The 16929-nt window shown below is 30.8% G+C and overlaps 2 protein-coding genes across 2 annotated transcripts; one reads left to right on the top strand and one right to left on the bottom strand.

The window, feature by feature from the left end:
* Positions 1-3: 3 nt before the first annotated feature.
* Positions 4-1526, top strand: LOC125578037. The gene is made up of 3 exons (XM_048740312.1): positions 4-664; positions 724-1021; positions 1223-1526. The coding sequence occupies exons 1-3, from the start codon at positions 4-6 to the stop codon at positions 1524-1526; spliced, it is 1263 nt and encodes a 420-aa protein (XP_048596269.1).
* A 7464-nt stretch (positions 1527-8990) lies between these two features.
* Positions 8991-10722, bottom strand: LOC106379755 (galactinol synthase 4-like). Its single transcript, XM_013819631.3, has 4 exons — positions 10236-10722; positions 9792-10115; positions 9551-9685; positions 8991-9455 (listed from the first exon to the last, which is right to left on the bottom strand). Exons 1-4 carry the CDS (start codon positions 10560-10562, stop codon positions 9237-9239), a joined length of 1005 nt encoding a protein of 334 aa, XP_013675085.1. The 5' UTR covers positions 10563-10722; the 3' UTR covers positions 8991-9236.
* Between the last annotated feature and the right edge of the window lie 6207 nt (positions 10723-16929).

The raw sequence follows: 16929 nt of genomic DNA, 5'->3' as shown, positions 1-16929 counted from the left end.
GTTATGACTAACTTCAAAGAGTGGTCGGGGTTGGATACCAATGAAGCTAAGTCAGAAATATTCTATGGAGGATACTCGGATGCACAAGTATCAGAGCTGAGCAGTTTGTCAGGGTTTCGTCGAGGGGAGTTCCCAACAAGGTACCTAGGGTTGCCTCTGAGCCCCAAAAAGATCTCTGCAGCAACGCTCCAGCCGTTTATTGATCGTATAACAGCAAAACTTCACTCCTGGACCGTAAAGTTCCTCTCTTTTGCGGGAAAGGTTACTATGATCTACTCGGTAATCTACGGTATGGTAAATTTTTGGAGCTCGGTCTTCGTGCTTCCAAAATGGTTTTATGCCAAAATAGACTCCTTGTGCTCTGGGTTTCTTTGGAAGAACAGCACTACTTCAGCGGCAGGAGCAAGGGTTTCTTGGGAAAACATCTGCAGGCCAAAACAAGAGGGTGGTCTAGGGATAAGAAGACTGGAAGAGTTTGAGAAGGTTTTCAGATTAAAAAGAGTCTGGTTATTCTTTTATGGATCTGGTTCCTTATGGGTTCCTTGGCTAGCCAATAACAGATTTGGAGGCAGAAGTTTTTGGATTATAAATGACTCTCCAAGATTCTCCACAACTGTCAGAAGCATGCTACAACTGAAGCAAGAGCTCCAACTTTTCCTCAGATGTAATGTTCGAGATGGGAACAAAGCCTCCTTTTGGTATGACTCTATTGGACTGAGTTAGGTCCTCTACATCTCATCTTCGGCTCTTCGGGACCGAGGGCCTTACGAATACCTCTCAACGCCACTGTCTCTCAAGCAGTGAGTAATGGTAATTGGAATCTACCACCTGCACGATCGGCACTAGCCGTGACACTGCACATTATTCTGTTGACTACGCCGGTTCCTAATGCTGCAGCTGGTAGTGATGTTTATTTATGGAGGAACCAGACCGGTGGCTTCGGTCCATCTTTCTCTTCTCGTAACACTTGGGAGAGAATTCGAAATCATAGTCCCTTAGTTACCTGGCACCCGGTGGTCTGGTTCAAAGAACAAATACCGCGTTGCTCGTTTATATCTTGGACTGCCTATCTTGGAAGATTACCCACAAGAGACAGATTGATTTCATGGGGGCTGGATGTTCCACCAGGTTGTGTTCTATGTTCTTCAGCTGATGAATCGATTAGCCATCTATTCTTTCAATGTTCCTTTGTGGTTGCTACTTGGTCTCGTTTTTGTTGCAGGTACATGACAACTACTCCGGCCTCCCTATCAGATATGGTGGAAAAGTGCGAGCAGATACAGGGGCCTCACGCTCGACGTGCGGTTGTGGTGCTGAAGTTTCTCAATCAAGTCATCATCTATTCCCTCTGGCGCGAGCGAAATGCTCGTATATTCAGAGGCGTATCAACTCAACAAGAGGTGTTCTTCCGTGGGGTGGACCGAGCTTTGCGTGATCGACTACTGTCATTATCTCGGCCTTCGACTACTCAGCCTCTTCCTTCGCTTCTGGAGCTCTACTTCTGGTTCCTTTCCCCCTTTAGTTAATTTGCTACACTCCTACTCCCTTCTCTCTACTCTCTTCTCTCTTCTCTCTACTCTCTCTCCTTCTCTCTTTGTTTTCTTCTTGTGTTCTTGTGTCTTTGTAATAAGTTGTGCTTCACAACATTGTAAACCTTAAAAAACAGAAAACTGGTATAAATTTTAACATTTACACCAAAAAAAAAAAGTTTACAATTTAAACATTGAAACTTAAATGCTAGCACTTTAAACAATAAAACATATTTCAATAACATATTAAACATTGAAACTAACTTACTTTGTTGCACACGTCAAATTTATGACTGGTTTACAATCTTGTAACAATTTTGATGTGTGCATCAAGTAAGTTAATTTTGATATTTAATGGGTTATTTAAACAAGTTTCATTATTTAAAAATGTTATCAGTTGAGCTTCAAGGTTGAAAGTACAATTTTTTTATCAAAATAGTGGCATGGAATGTAAATATTAAACTGCTATTCCTATTTTCAAATAATTGTTTTTGAGAAATTTCCAAACAATATTTCTATATAATGTTATACATGTTTCCAAACATTATCAATGGATACTTTAACCTTAATAAGATAGATATATATATTAAGATATTGTCTTAAATAATTTACTCTATTAATTTAAATTCTATTTTTATCTACTGATAAAATATTATCATTTAAGTTTAAAACTAGATCTCGACCCGCATGACCGTGCGGGTTTTTTAATTATTAAAATATTTTAGATTATGCAATAAAATATATTAATAAATTAATATAATTTAGTGTTATATATTATCTAATTGTATAATAATAATTTTGTGGCGTATGATATTATTACTATAAAATTTATAAAATTCGTATTTTTGTAACAAAATTTATTTTAAAAACATTATTATGTAACAATATTGATTTACATAATTTTTGTTTTATTTCTAAATTTAAAATATATATATAGAAATGAAATTAAGTTGAACCGAGAATTTGGTATAAAATGATTAATTAAACCAATTTAGTATAGATGTTTAAATAATAAATCGAATTGGTTTTCAACTCAGAGAATACACAGATGTTAATAACAGCAGATTAAAATCTTATATATACGATGTGAATAAATATTAAATGTTTCATCTATGAAGGCATGTGTAATTAATTGTATTACATGGTAAAAATATTTAAAGGTATGACTTCTAAGTTATCTAAATTAAAAAAATTACATATGAAATAAGTCATAATTTATGTGCTAAATAGATAAGATATTTTCATTTTTAAATTAGAAATAAAGACAAATATTTCTTTTAAAAACATTTTTTAAATATTTTAAAATTTGTGATATTAGTTTAATATAATACTTTTCATTTAAATTTTGATCCTTAACTAATAATATTTTCAAATTAAAATTTTGTACATGATTTAAATTATTACATGTGAACTATAACATTGTTGTGTTTTAAAATATTATACTAAACAATTAGTAATATGGTAAATATTACAATTAATCATGTAAACAAAGAATTATGTGTGTAAAATAAAACTAATCACTCACACGGTTTTGCGGGTCAAGATCTAGTTTTCGTTTTTAAATTAGAAATATGAACGAATATTTATTTTTTAAATTTTTTTTTAATATTTTGAAAATTGAATCAATTAAAAATTGTTATTATTATTAAAATATTTTTAACAGTATTTTATATAATTATTAATTTTTATTTACAATCAAAACTAAATTAATATTTTTTGTCATCAACTAACTAAAATTTAGTTTATAATATGTTTTGATAATTAAAAATTTAATTAACTAATCTCGGAAATATATTTTAAAAAGATTCCAAAAGATATTTGAAAGATTTTATTAGATATGTCTTTAAAATATCTGTTAGTATTTTAAATAAAAATAAAGATATTTAAAGATACTATAATTAAGTTACGTAAAATTTAATAAAATATATTAAATGTTATTGATATTGAACTATCATCAAAGTGCGTCCCCACTAAAATCTAGTCATATATCATATATTATGGGTTGTAAATTCTGGAGGTTGATTATCAGTTGATCATATATGTACATAATGTCTAAGAAGCGATTATAAACTAAAGCCGACTGATTTGATGGTTCTTTTCAGGTGAAATGCTTCAAATATTTGAGGTGGGTCATCAGTTGATCATATATATATGATGACGTAAGTGACTATAAGAAACTAAAACAGAGGTTTTATGGTTCATTCCAGGTAAAAACAGAATGAATTAAATTATAGTAACCGGTTCAGAATTGGAACTATACTGTAATGTATTTGTCTAAGGACTGGTTTGATAATGGTTTATATTACCAACATTGATTTCACATATTTAATTGAATAAGGAAGCAAATATATGTTTGTTAACCGAACCGTATTATTAGGCGTGGATGGGAATATTTGGAGTGATATAGTAAGGCATATTATTAGTAATGAATAAATAATAACTGATTTTTAGTGATGGTCCATTTTTTTAAAAATCACATATAAATCAAAGTTGTGACTTCTGTTTTAATATATTATATGGTTCAACAAGGCAAAGTTACATAATTCGGAGCATTATAAATACATTTCTTATAATTTGGGTACTAAAAATACGGTCATCCTAATATATTGATTTCGGTTACCACTTAAACTAACCAAAATTTACCAACCACAATATATTTAAGTTATGTGCATTTATTTTTAGTATATAAATTTTAAAGGAGTTTTTGCCAAAACTAACCCACAACTTGATTTTAATCCCAAATTTATACCCAAACTTGAATCAAATGCAAAAATAACATAAAAACCTTGTGAAATTACAGTCCAGCCCCTTGTGACCAAACAAAAAAACAGAAGCTATTTTTACGAATATAGTCTTAGTAAGTCGTCTGAGTCGTCTGAGATATTGGAAGTCGTCTGGACAACTTCAAAGTAAGTCTTCTGGTGTAGCTGATCTTAAAAATAATTTATAAATTTTTTAAAAAATATTTTGATAAGCAAAAAATCAAAATCATGTAATTATAAACAGTTTTAAGTGATATAAATTAAAATATAACAAAATTGAATTGTTTTCAACATAGATGAGTGTAGGTAGTGAATCATGGTATTCTTTGGTCTAGAGTTTGGGAACATATGTTATAGTATTGTATGTATTCTTAGGGTTAGATTTTGGAAAGCTTGAATTTTTTTTTGAAAAATTAATTTTTTATCTATACGTGTTTATTTTTGTGTATAGTAAACATTTTTGAAGTTTAATTTGATTTTATGAAGTGTTTAGTTAGTTAATTAAGTTTAGGGGTAATGTTTAGGGTCTAGACGACTTACATTTCAGTCGTCTGGTGAAGAAATTAAAACAGACGACTTACATGTAAGTCGTCCAAATATTCCTGCCTAAAATTTTTTAAAAAAATATTTTTCCGCTTAAATAATTTAAACCAGACGACTTACTTGTACGTCGTCTGGGAAGTCTTCTATTTTAGTTTCCCGCTAAAAATATTAAACTCTTCTGGACGACTTACAAGTAAGTCGTCTAGTAAGTCGTCTGAATCAAAAATATTTAACCTAATTGGATTTTTTGTCTCCATATATAAAGAAAAATTTACACATTCTCTCTCCTCCTCTCCAATGGTTGCGACAAAAATGTAATGTTCATCATTCTAAAACTCTTCAACCTCTCTCTAATCTCTTTGACTTGAAAACACCAAACTTTATATGAATTTTTCAGTTTTGTTTCATGTATTTCTTACTAATTTATCTAATTTGCAGGTTTTTAATCAGATGGTACTCATCTTCCACTAATTTAAAGGTAGATCTATTAATTTTAGATATGTATTTTTGTGTGTTCTATAAAGGTAGATTTATCTAATCTTTCACTCATTTTCTCAGTTTTTAAGTCATTTTAACGTTTTTGGATATGCAGGTTTTTCAAATCTGGATTTGATATGCAAGTTTTTCAGATCTGGAAGACTTCTGGGACGACTTACATGTTAGTCGTCTAAAATATAATGCACTAGACGACTTCCAGGAAGTCTTCCAGACGACTTCCACGAAGTCGTCTAGACTTCTTGGAAGTCGTCTAGACTTCTTGGAAGTCGTCTGTACTTCCTAAAATTCTTCTGACGAAGTCTCCCTTTCATAATAGATTTGAGTGTTGGTAAGTTTTTATGTCTGATTTTTCTTCATTTGATAACTTCTTGTTGTAAAAAGTCCTTACTTTTTTTTTCCAAACTAAAACTCTCCAAACCTACTCTAATCTCTTTGACTTCAAAACACCAAACTTTATATGAATTTTTCAGTTTTGTCTCATGTCTTTCTTACTAATCTATCTTTTTTGCAGGTTTTTAATCAGATGGTACTCATCTTCCACTCAGTTAAAGGTTGATCTATTAATTTTAGATATGTATTTTTGTGTGTTCTATAAAGGTAGATTTATCTAATCTTCCACTCATTTTTTCTGTTTTTAAGTCATTTGAATGTTTTTGGATATGCAGGTTTTTCAGATCTGGATTTGATATGCAAGTTTTTCAGATCTGGAAGACTTCTGGGACGACTTACCTGTTAGTCGTCTAAAATATAATGCACTAGACGACTTCCAGGAATTCTTCGAGACTACTTCCATTTCAGTCGTCTGGACTTCCTGGAAGTCGTCTGGACTTCCTAGAAGTCGTCTCGACTTCCTGGAAGTCTTCTGACAAAGTCTTCTTCCATATCAAGTGGAGTTCAAGCTTTGTCTTTGTAGAGGAATGGTGTATAATAATTTTGTTTGTGGTCTGTTTTGTGAATTTTTTGTAAAATCAATAATAATGTTTCCCAAGATATAATACATGTGCTAACAATGTGTTTACACATTTACAAATCATTGAAATAATAGACTTCAGTAGCCTTTTTCTTATCTTTGGATCACTCATATGCAATAATAAACTCCAATAGCATTTTTCTCATCTTAATAAACAAGAATGTTGGTAGCTTCATATTGATACAACTTTTTAAGAAGCATTTTAACCTTTCTTCCAACTCATAACAATAATCATCATTAGTGTCTATAACAATAATACTTAAGAGATGGAAACAAACAATAGTAACTAGTCAAGGCATATCATATTTTTTATTTGAAAAACTTAGTCAAATTTAGTAAAACTAAGAGAGAAAACATATTTTGTAAATATGAGTTTTACATATCTTGAAGTTATTTATCATTCTTAAAAATTCAAGTTATTCAAAAACTAGTGTAGAAGACTTAAAAACTAGCGGAGAAGACTTCCATGGAAGTCTTCTCGGATCAGTTAGAAACTTTAATTAACGTGAATGTTGGCAACCTCATAAATATCACCAATTAAGTTATAAATTTTATTCAGTAGCCCAAATATTCATTAATAAACATGAATTAACAAGAAAATGTTAAAAAGTCTGTATACTTTTAGAGAAAATGCAAGTTTATTAAACATTGACGCATACGACATCCACAGAGGTCATCTAGTAAACTTCCAGAGAAGTCGTCCATTTAGGTCGACACGGACGACTTCAATCTAAGTATTCCAAATAACTAAAATATAAGTCGTCTGGTCAACGCAGAGGTTATTTTTGCAATTGACTTTGAAATCTGTTTTTTTGAGACGACTGAAAAATAAGTCGTCTATTTTTGTTTGGTTAAAAAAAAACTCCAAAAAAACTAGACGACTTACATTTCAGTCATCATAGATTAGTTTTGCATTTGACTAGATTATTTCAGAAGTTTGACTTTCCTGGACGACTTACATTTCAGTCGTCTCATGAAAATTAAAATATCAATATTTTTTTTAAAACTAGACGACTTACAATTAAGTCGTCATAGGTTAGTTTTGCAATTGAAGAAAAAAACTTTAATATTTAATTATATATAGACGACTTACAATTCAGTCGTCCGTCAGACGACTTACTTGTAAGTCGTCCGGGATTTACGAGGTTTGACCAGAATCTCGGAATAAAATCTTGGACGACTTACATGTAAGTCGTCGGGCGGATGACTGAATTGTAAATCGTCTGGTTATAATTAAATATTGAAGTTTTTTTTTCAATTGCAAAACTAACCTATAACGACTTAATTGTAAGTCGTTTAGTGTTAATAAAATATTGATATTTCAATTTTCACGAGACGACTGAAATGTAAGTCGTCCGGGAAAGTCAAACTTCTGAAATAATCCAGTCAAATGCAAAACTAACCTATGACCACTGAAATGTAAGTCGTCTAGGTTCTTTGGAGATTTTTTTGTAACCAAACAAAATCAGACGACTTAACTTTCAGTCATCTCAGAAAAACATATTTCAAAGTCAATTGCAAAAATAACTTCTGCGTTGACCAGACGACTTCCAGGTAAGTCGTCTACAGCCAGACCCTGTAAGTTGTCTGGACAAACAGATCTGGAAAAAAACTCGATTTCATACCTTAAATTGGTGAGATAACTTCCTTAGCACACATAAGGCTTCTCCAAGAACACATAATCTTAAACGAAAGTGACCCACCCAGAATCGTTAGCTTCTTTGACTCTATGAACCATTAAAAATATAGAATCAAAATTTTGGGTTTTTTTAGCTTAATGTGGAGAGAAAGTGAGAGAGATGTTGTGTTTAGTTCATAAGAATGGAGAAAGAAGAAGGGTAAATCGATTTTGGGAGCATTAAGAGCTTCAAATTGGTTGTTCATGGTGGTTAGGGTATTGATGACAATGACAATCTTGTAATTACTTGAAGATGATGAGGGTGAAAGAGTAAAAATGTCATTTTCGAAAGAAAAAAAAAAAAAAATTGATGGCATTTTCGTGAATTATATGAACTTGTGAGGTGAATAGGACATAACTAATTTCTAAAAAAAATGGAGGTTAGTTTTGTGTTTGCGTTTGAGTTGTAGGTCAATTTTGCAAAAACCTCAATTTTAAATATCGTTTATTCGATTTGTATTATAACATCATATATATATATATATATATTGAAAAGTGATTATATTGATTTGTCATTTTATCCAAGATTTTAAGTTGATTCATTTGTTTTAATAAACAACTTTAATATATATATATATATATATTAAAGTATAGACGGACTCGAGTCAGAATTTAGTATCCATATTAAAGAAGTCGTTGAAGCTTTCAACAATGTTCTAAAAGTTGGATCGGACGATAAACTCGTTTAATCTTTTGGTTTTGCAATATCTCCTAGAAATTAGAATTGCATCTCTTATTTCTTAAAGGTGTTTCCACCACGGGCCGAGATGAATCCTCGGGCTAAGTGCAGACTTGTCTACAGAAACCTTCCATATTCTTTTTTAAGAAAATCAATATCAGATTGTCCAAGGCCAAGAACAACACTTTTGCATCACTTACTGTTCTGTTTGTTTTCAATCATGCTTACAGAATATGATGGAGAGATAATCAATAAAACACCTTAAGTGACTAGTGACTACTAGGAGGCTTAACCAATATAGAAATTAGAACACCAATAGTAAATATATCTTCAGCAAAGCTTCACATAGATATATATATAGCAATACAAATACTCCAATTCCTTATAGGTGAACACCTTACACACTAGCATATACTATTTCGTAACCTCCCGGGTCGAGAAAGGGAACCTGAGAAGTGTAATTTCAACGCGCAAGGGTTTCTATTTCTGCTTATACTATTTCAAACTATGTATACATATATATCAAAGGAAATAGATAGAGGAACATGCCAAGTCTTTTTGCACTTTATTCCTGCACTCAAGCAGCGGAAGGTGCAGGAATGTAAGTCATTTCCGGTTCGAGTACCGAAGCTAGAATGGTCGATTTTGTAACGGTCTCTTCCACATCTACAGGGATTTTCGACTTGAAATCGAGTGATTCATCGTCATATACATCCCACCATTTATCAACTAACATCTTGATGTCTTCTCTGTCCATGTTAGCTTCTTCTCTTGTGTACCTCCATGGCTTGGATCCCTATCAATTTCAGCATCAATAGTAAAAGGAATCAAAATTCAGTAACAAACTAAAAAACCGTCTCCGGTTTGTAAAGCAAAGGGGTCACTACTTACAGCTGCACAGTAGTGGACAACCTTGACTTTCTCCAGCTCCACGTTCTCAGGGTGACGCCAAAGCATAGCAAGAACAAGATTGTAAACCAGAGGGATCGGTTTGTACACTTTCTCAAAAAACATATTGAGAAAATCCTGCCAAAGCAAAGTTACAAAAAATATACCAAATACCAAAATTAACAAAACCAGGTCTTCAGTATAATCAGATATATAATCAATTATTAAACTTAATGTAACTCACTTGTTCTGCAAACGGTGAAGGTGGTGTGGTCTCTAGGGTTTGAAGGAGGCTCTCGTAAGTCAAGGGGCTAGGCTCAAACACAAACATACCAGCGTTGAAATACAGAGGAGGTGGTGGAGATTCCATATCTTCCGGCCACGTGACCTTCTCCGGGCACTGTTGACAATACCCAATGGAATACTGCGGCGAGTGGCTCCATGTTTTCTCACAGAAACAATCCATCACGGCATGGAAATACCCATCAGGCAAATCAAAGAGGTTATCGATATTGTCAAAGACTTGAATATCTGCATCCAGATACATCATCTTGCTGTACTCTTCAAACTGCAACGAGTAAAACCGCATAGATATTCAACTATAACATATCTTTTTTTTCTTTTAAAAAAAAACTATAACATATATCTTGATGAACTAGATTTTTTTGTTAAGAATCGAAATACTTACATTCCAAATACGCAACTTTGAGTAGTTGAGAACATAATACGCCATAGCAAACTCAACTTGGTTGTCTGGAGGATGAACAGGATCAATCTCACGCAGGACACAGCCTTGAGACCTCAAGATCTCCCTATGTTCCTCAGGCACATCAGGTAACATAGCAACAACAAGAGGGTAAGCACTTTTGACCTTACGCAAACCCTTTGCTAATCCCACGACTCCCTTCACGTAGTCCCCATCACCTGCCAAAAACGTCACGTAAGCTCTCTTTGAAGGTGCTAGATGTACCTTCTCGGATATACTGAGCGTGTTTACGGAAATCTCTGGGGCCATTTTGAGGAAAAGAGGGTTTTGGGGTGGGTTTTAGGATATAACTGAAAATGTTTTCTTGGGTGTTTGAGAAGTTAAGGAAAATAGTAATTTGGCTTTCTAAAGTATATGCCAAGTTTTAGTTAGTAACTTTGAATTTTGGCTTGTGAGTAGTTTCCATGAAGGCTACCACAACGTTTGGTTAAATAGACGTAGCACGAAGGGTAAATCCGAACAAATTAACTAATAATTTACTTCTTTTGCTTCTATGTAATACAAGTTTTATATAATGTAACTGAATTCAACTTTCAGGTATACTATAGAAACTATGTTATGATCCGCGCAAGAACATTATATATAAATTATTTTTACGTATTATATATTTCTTATTTTACATATTATAAAATAATAAATATATATATATTAGATATTATAAATTCAGTAACTATTACGTATATTATTAAATTGATGTGAACACATAAATAATTTTTTTAATCCAAACAAACACTTTTTATTTTATATGGTATATAATTAAATTTAAATGATATTAACATAGATATATACTATATGTTTAATATTAATATTTACTTTATTTTTTTATCATTTGTATCTTTTTATAACAAAAACTTTGAATCACTGATAGCAAAAATTTCATTCTATGATGTTTAATTGTTTTTGTAATTTATAATTTTATAAAAAAATTCAATGCAAAATTTAAAATTTAACTATTAAATTGTCAATATTTGTTCAAAGCTTTTATCAAAAAAAGAAATTGTTCAAAGAAAATTTCAAAATTAAAATATTTATGCATTTTATATGGTATATAGTTAATTTAAACGATACTAACATATATATATATATTTAATCTTAATATTTATTAAATGAGTTTTCATATTTATATGATTTTGTAATCATTTTTATCTTGTCATAACAAACATTTTGAACCATGGTTCATGAAAGTTTTAATGTGATACTTTTAACAATTTTATTAATTTATAGTCGTTTTCCAAAATTCAAAATATAACATGTACAAAAAATCTAACTTTATATTATATGGTTAATGTGGTTGTTTAATTTGTTTTAGTAAGTTAAAATTAAAAAAATGATAGAAGATATATTAATTTATCAAATCTTTATTATTCAAAATCATTAATTTTCATATATACATTAGACATATTAGGTAATTTTGTAATTTTTATTTATGGAAAGAATGAAAAATATTAATAATTAATTTATGGTTAGTTTAATAAAAAACTTATCATATATTTAGATGTACAAACTTTTTTTTCCTAGAGATACTAAGAATCATTATGATGATGATACATGGTTACTTCATATATTTTTCAGTGAATTTGAAAATGAAAATTTATCTTGTATTTTATTTCATTTTATCATCGGGTGATGTCACTAGGAGAGATGAAAGCTAAAATATTGTTTACTACAAATTCAAAAGAATTTTCTTTTTAAAGAGGAAACTAAGCAGTTGAATTTAACTATTATAAATCATTTTTGGGAATTCATTTTCGTAAATGTAAAATGAAAAATTTAACGAAAAGGTAGATTCAAAAGTGAGTAGTAATATAATAAGATTGGAACAAGACTATGAATTCCTCGTGGAAGGTCGTTACAGCCTCCAAGGAAGTGCCATGTGTGTGTCACACGGAGTATATTTTAGACGTTCGAATTGTTAAAAACTAATCCTCCTCAACATATGTTATTGACTTATTGTTGGGTTGACCTCTTAGGTGAACATGTAAGTTCACCAACCAATACAATTGTGTTATTTTAGATTCAATATCTTTTAAAAAAGAAAACAAAATATTACCGAATTATATTATATTTTTAAAATAAAAATTGTATTAATCACAAAAAGAAAATTTTTTAATCGCAAAAAAAAAAAATTGTTTTTCAAAAGTATTTTTAACGCTGCCAACAAATATTAAACTCTAAACCCTAAACCTTTAGGTAAACCCTAAACTCTTGAATAAATCATAAATCTTAAAGTTTAAGATTTGATCCAAGAGTTTCGGATTTATCCAAGGGTTTAGGGTTTACCCAAGGGTTTAGGGTTTAGGGTTTAGGATTAGGATTTAGGGTTTAGTGTTTTGTTGATTTTGTTAAAAATATTTTTTAAAAAAATTCAAAAATTTAAAATTTATCAAAGGATTTAGGGTTTACCAAAGGGTTTAGGGTTTAGATTTAGAGTTTAGTATTTTGTTTATGGTATTAATTTTTTTTTGAAAACTTTTTTTATTGCAACTACTATTATTTTTATTTATTTATACTTTTTTTAATTTTAAAAACGTAATATAATTTGACAATGTTTTATTTCTTTTTTTAAAAAATATCAGATTTGAAATAACTAAATTTTATTGGTTGGTGAACTTATAGGGGGTGAACCCAAGAATAACTCTTATAATTGCTCTCCAACAACTGATTTATTATCTTATTAACAATTATGAAAGTATTGTCATAACAATTTTACAAGTGACAAGTCTTCATATCTTATAAAAAAATCATATCTAATCATTTTACTTATACTACACTTGAGTGTTTTATGAAAATTCCTTTCATTAATATATAAAATTGATAGTAAACTGTATTTTTATAATTCAAACTCGAGACTTTTTATGTAGAATTATTAGTGAACTTTTGATGAACCACTGAATTAAAAAGACTTCATGGATTTTTTTTTTTTTTTTGTAACTGGACTCCATGGATCGTTTTTTGACAAAGGGCTTTGGACTTCACGGATCTTATTTTCTTTTAGGAATGAAAATTATACATTGATGCACAAGTATTGAGAGTCTTTGTGGCCTTTCATATATGTGATTCTTATGAATGGCTCTTTTATGCTCAAGTAGCAATAGATGGTATGTATAATTATCATCCAGGATGTGAGGATATGTTTTTATAGATGCAATTCACTTGACTTTTTCATTTTTTTGAAGGAACATAAACGTCTTTTGCTGAAGTTTTACGGTTATGTCTATTTTTCAAAAGATGTTTGGTCTATCAGTCAACAACTTAAAGACTTTCCATGTATAGCTCTAGTATCATCAAAAACAGGCTACAATTTTCTCATTCTCAAACAGGATAGCCAAAGGCAACATAAGATTGAACTCTATTTTTTTTAGACAGTTTAGACCACAATATAGGTTTCTCTGTTTGCTGAAGTTAGTTCCAATGAAACTCTCCACTCCAAAGTACGATTACACTTACTAAGCCCTGAAAGACGACCAGACTTTCGGTCTTTAACTGCTTCCACCACCATCTGAGCCAGTGAGCCTTTATCAGATGAACTTTTGTCGTTACATTAGCAAAAGAAAACAATGTGCCAAAAATTCCACAGCTATAATGCAGTTTAATGCTAATTTCAGATTGGTAGTTTTATTAGACTACTATATTATTTAATTTTTATGACCCGGAACTTATCGACGCCTGACACGTATTTCTTCTTAGATCAGATCATTTTTAACTTTTATAGCCGACAGAAAAAGTATAATTTTATATACTATCAACAGAAATAAAGACAGTTTTAAATTTTAATCTTGGCTTACATCACGTTCAAATTTTAAAATACTCTCTTTTTATAATATTTTTCCAGAAGCAAATTATATATTGCTGATCAATATGGGGTTGAGCTAGTGACTGAATCTAGGTAACCTGAAAATATAAGCAGGACAAGAGTTCGATTTTGTTAGACGGATAATTTGTTAGAGGTTTATCCAAACTTTGGTGGTTTCATAATTGTGTTTTTTTTTATATCACAATCTGCTTGTTTTCGTTATAGCGTATTTTGTTTGCATATATGTGTCTTCTTTAAAAACACCAACACGTCTCATATCATGTCACTTTAATGACGAAATACTCATAAATGATATCTCGCTGAACGATATTTTGTCTATATTAGTCACTTCATTTAGACGAATAGTTTTCTTGATAATTTTATTAGTGATTTAAACCATCCTTTACAGCAAGGTTATCATGAAACTGTTGTTTTCACTGAGACCTCTTGGAGTAATTATTTTCCCCCTTTATTCGGATTATTTTTTAAACAGTCCATTAGAAGATTTTACAATTTTACCATGAACTGAAAAGGAAAAGAGAAATGTAATTAGTTTACGCGTGTAAAAAAGCTTCGAGAGGCTCCGGGCTCCTACGCTTACAACATCCGCACATTTATATATATTCAAATAAGTGCCTGACTTAGTCATGACATTGATATTCGACTTGAAATTTAAAATGGAAAAATCTCTGTAATATGGTAAAATAATGGAACTTTGTATTTTTACCAATCGATATCCTTTAATTTAAAAATATTAAACGGGAAATAATAATAATTTAAACCCAACACATTGACATCACATATTCACACGCGTTTTGGGTCTATATTATTTTATTGTACTGTTATACAAAAATATATACGTTCAAATATATTGAACGCACTAGAGGTAATTACTTTCACGGAACTGAATTGAAGTAAATAATGGATCTGGTAAGTTTTTAACTGTGTATTGCATTGGTTACTATCATGCCATATGTTTTTTTTTTGGTAAACTATCATGCATTGGTTACGGTCATGCCATATGTTTTTTTTATTGGGTAAACTATCATGCCATATGTTCAAAAATCGAAAAGAGATTGGGAGCCTGCATGTCTAAAATAAACCTCATAAATGGTTGTCTCACTTGGAATCATCAAAACTCTCACCCTTTTTATTTATAACATGTAACCTTCTAATATTTTTTGAGCAATATATTAACTCACTGGAACTCTTTTTTTTTTTGACTAAATGATCTCTATTTTCTTCTTACCTATATGTTCGTATATTTTAAAAGTTGTTTTCATATTCAGATATTGTTTTGGTCAAAGTCCAGATCTTTGCATTGCAGTATTACACGTGAAAGATTATATCTCCAACCGACTGAAATAGTTAATTACAACGTTGAAGTCAAAAGAATGTGTTTTTTTTTGTCCAACGAACATTTGGAAATTGTATTGGATATGAATTATACATAAGGTGATATTGATAATATTAAAAAAAAAAAATTGTCGTTGGTATTAGTTTAATATAAGAGATTAATATAATCCCTTGAAACGTCTCGAAAGCTAAGCACACAACATGTAAAAAATATATCAATCAATCGCATTCATGCATGCGCATTGCGTCCACTAAAGCATTTTCTCATTTGTGATTGCATGGACAAAATAGAGATATCATATCGCATTCGGGCCGGCCCAGCGTTCTATGGACCGTAAGAGTCGAGGCAAAAAAAAAAGGTTAAATCGTTGGATGCAGGTTTCACATTCTTTAAAACCCGATTTAGAAGATCTATTCTAATAAGTGGTGGCAATCTAGTTGCAATCTCTTGGGGTTCAGTATATACTAATATTAGTTTTGGGTTCTATTTTCTGTGGAAACTAAATTACCATTATTTGATCAGTTTGAGTTTGAGTTTTGGCATAAGTGATTTACATGATACATCGTAACAGATGATCGGTTCATCTTTGGTATTATTCGGAAGGTATTCCAAATTCGGTTCAGTGTAAAATTCATACATAACGGCATGATACTATTATGGGCCATAAGACAAAAATATATTTTTATCCTTTAAGATTTATATTCAGATAATATTTAAAATATTTTTAAAATTTAATTAGTAATATTTTTTATATTTTATGATGAAAATAACTATATACATATCAAATAATTTTGAGCTATTTTCAAATTTATTTATTATATTTATAATTATTTTAGAAAAATATAAATTTCTAAAAAAAAACAATCCTTTAACTATTAATATACGGAGGACACAAATTTGGACCTGAAGCGATCACACCGTTTGTCCCCTAACTCAGTCGGCCCTGGAGTCATACCGGAGGAAAAGCTCCCGTTACAATCTTTACAAAAACCAGGTTTACGCGGAGAAGAAAGAAGAAGGGGAGCTTGGTCTCTTGGTACCCCCATAAGCTTGAATCTTATATTCTCTTGTATTTCGATATATACAATTATTGATTTTCATTGATTTCCGTTGTATCTCAATTCATATTTGATAACAAAACATCTTTTTACCTTGAAATCATAGTAATAAATTTATTTTATTCATTTCTCTCTCAATACGCATGTCAAAACTATAACCCTAAAATTCTGAGTAGATTTTGAGATCCATCATTTGACGTGTTTAAGATAAAATAGCCTTTTGAAGATCTTAAGTGAAATACACATACGCACATCACAATGGCTGAAACAAACACGTCCGATTTGACAGTAGCAGCAAATCCATGAATCCCACGTTGCAGACCGCATGCCAACAGCTTGCTGTGGACGAAACTCCTACAACCATCCCACCGCCATCAGCACCAGTCATGGATCTTGATGCTGCTCTAT

Source organism: Brassica napus, chromosome A9, assembly GCF_020379485.1.
Source record: "Brassica napus cultivar Da-Ae chromosome A9, Da-Ae, whole genome shotgun sequence".
NCBI classification, from domain to species: domain Eukaryota; kingdom Viridiplantae; phylum Streptophyta; class Magnoliopsida; order Brassicales; family Brassicaceae; genus Brassica; species Brassica napus.
This window is presented reverse-complemented; position numbering and strand designations above follow the sequence as displayed.

Coding starts and splice junctions, on each gene's coding strand:
- LOC106379755 (XM_013819631.3), bottom strand. CDS start 10,562: ATGGCCCCAGAGATTTCCGTAAACACGCTCAGTATATCCGAGAAGGTA. Junction 10,116..10,235: donor CAAAGTTGCGTATTTGGAAT/GTAAGTATTTCG, acceptor TACTCGTTGCAG/TTTGAAGAGTACAGCAAGAT. Junction 9,686..9,791: donor CTTCACCGTTTGCAGAACAA/GTGAGTTACATT, acceptor TTGCTTTGGCAG/GATTTTCTCAATATGTTTTT.
- LOC125578037 (XM_048740312.1), top strand. CDS start 4: ATGACTAACTTCAAAGAGTGGTCGGGGTTGGATACCAATGAAGCTAAG. Junction 665..723: donor GCTCCAACTTTTCCTCAGAT/GTAATGTTCGAG, acceptor GGACTGAGTTAG/GTCCTCTACATCTCATCTTC. Junction 1,022..1,222: donor ACCTGGCACCCGGTGGTCTG/GTTCAAAGAACA, acceptor TTTTTGTTGCAG/GTACATGACAACTACTCCGG.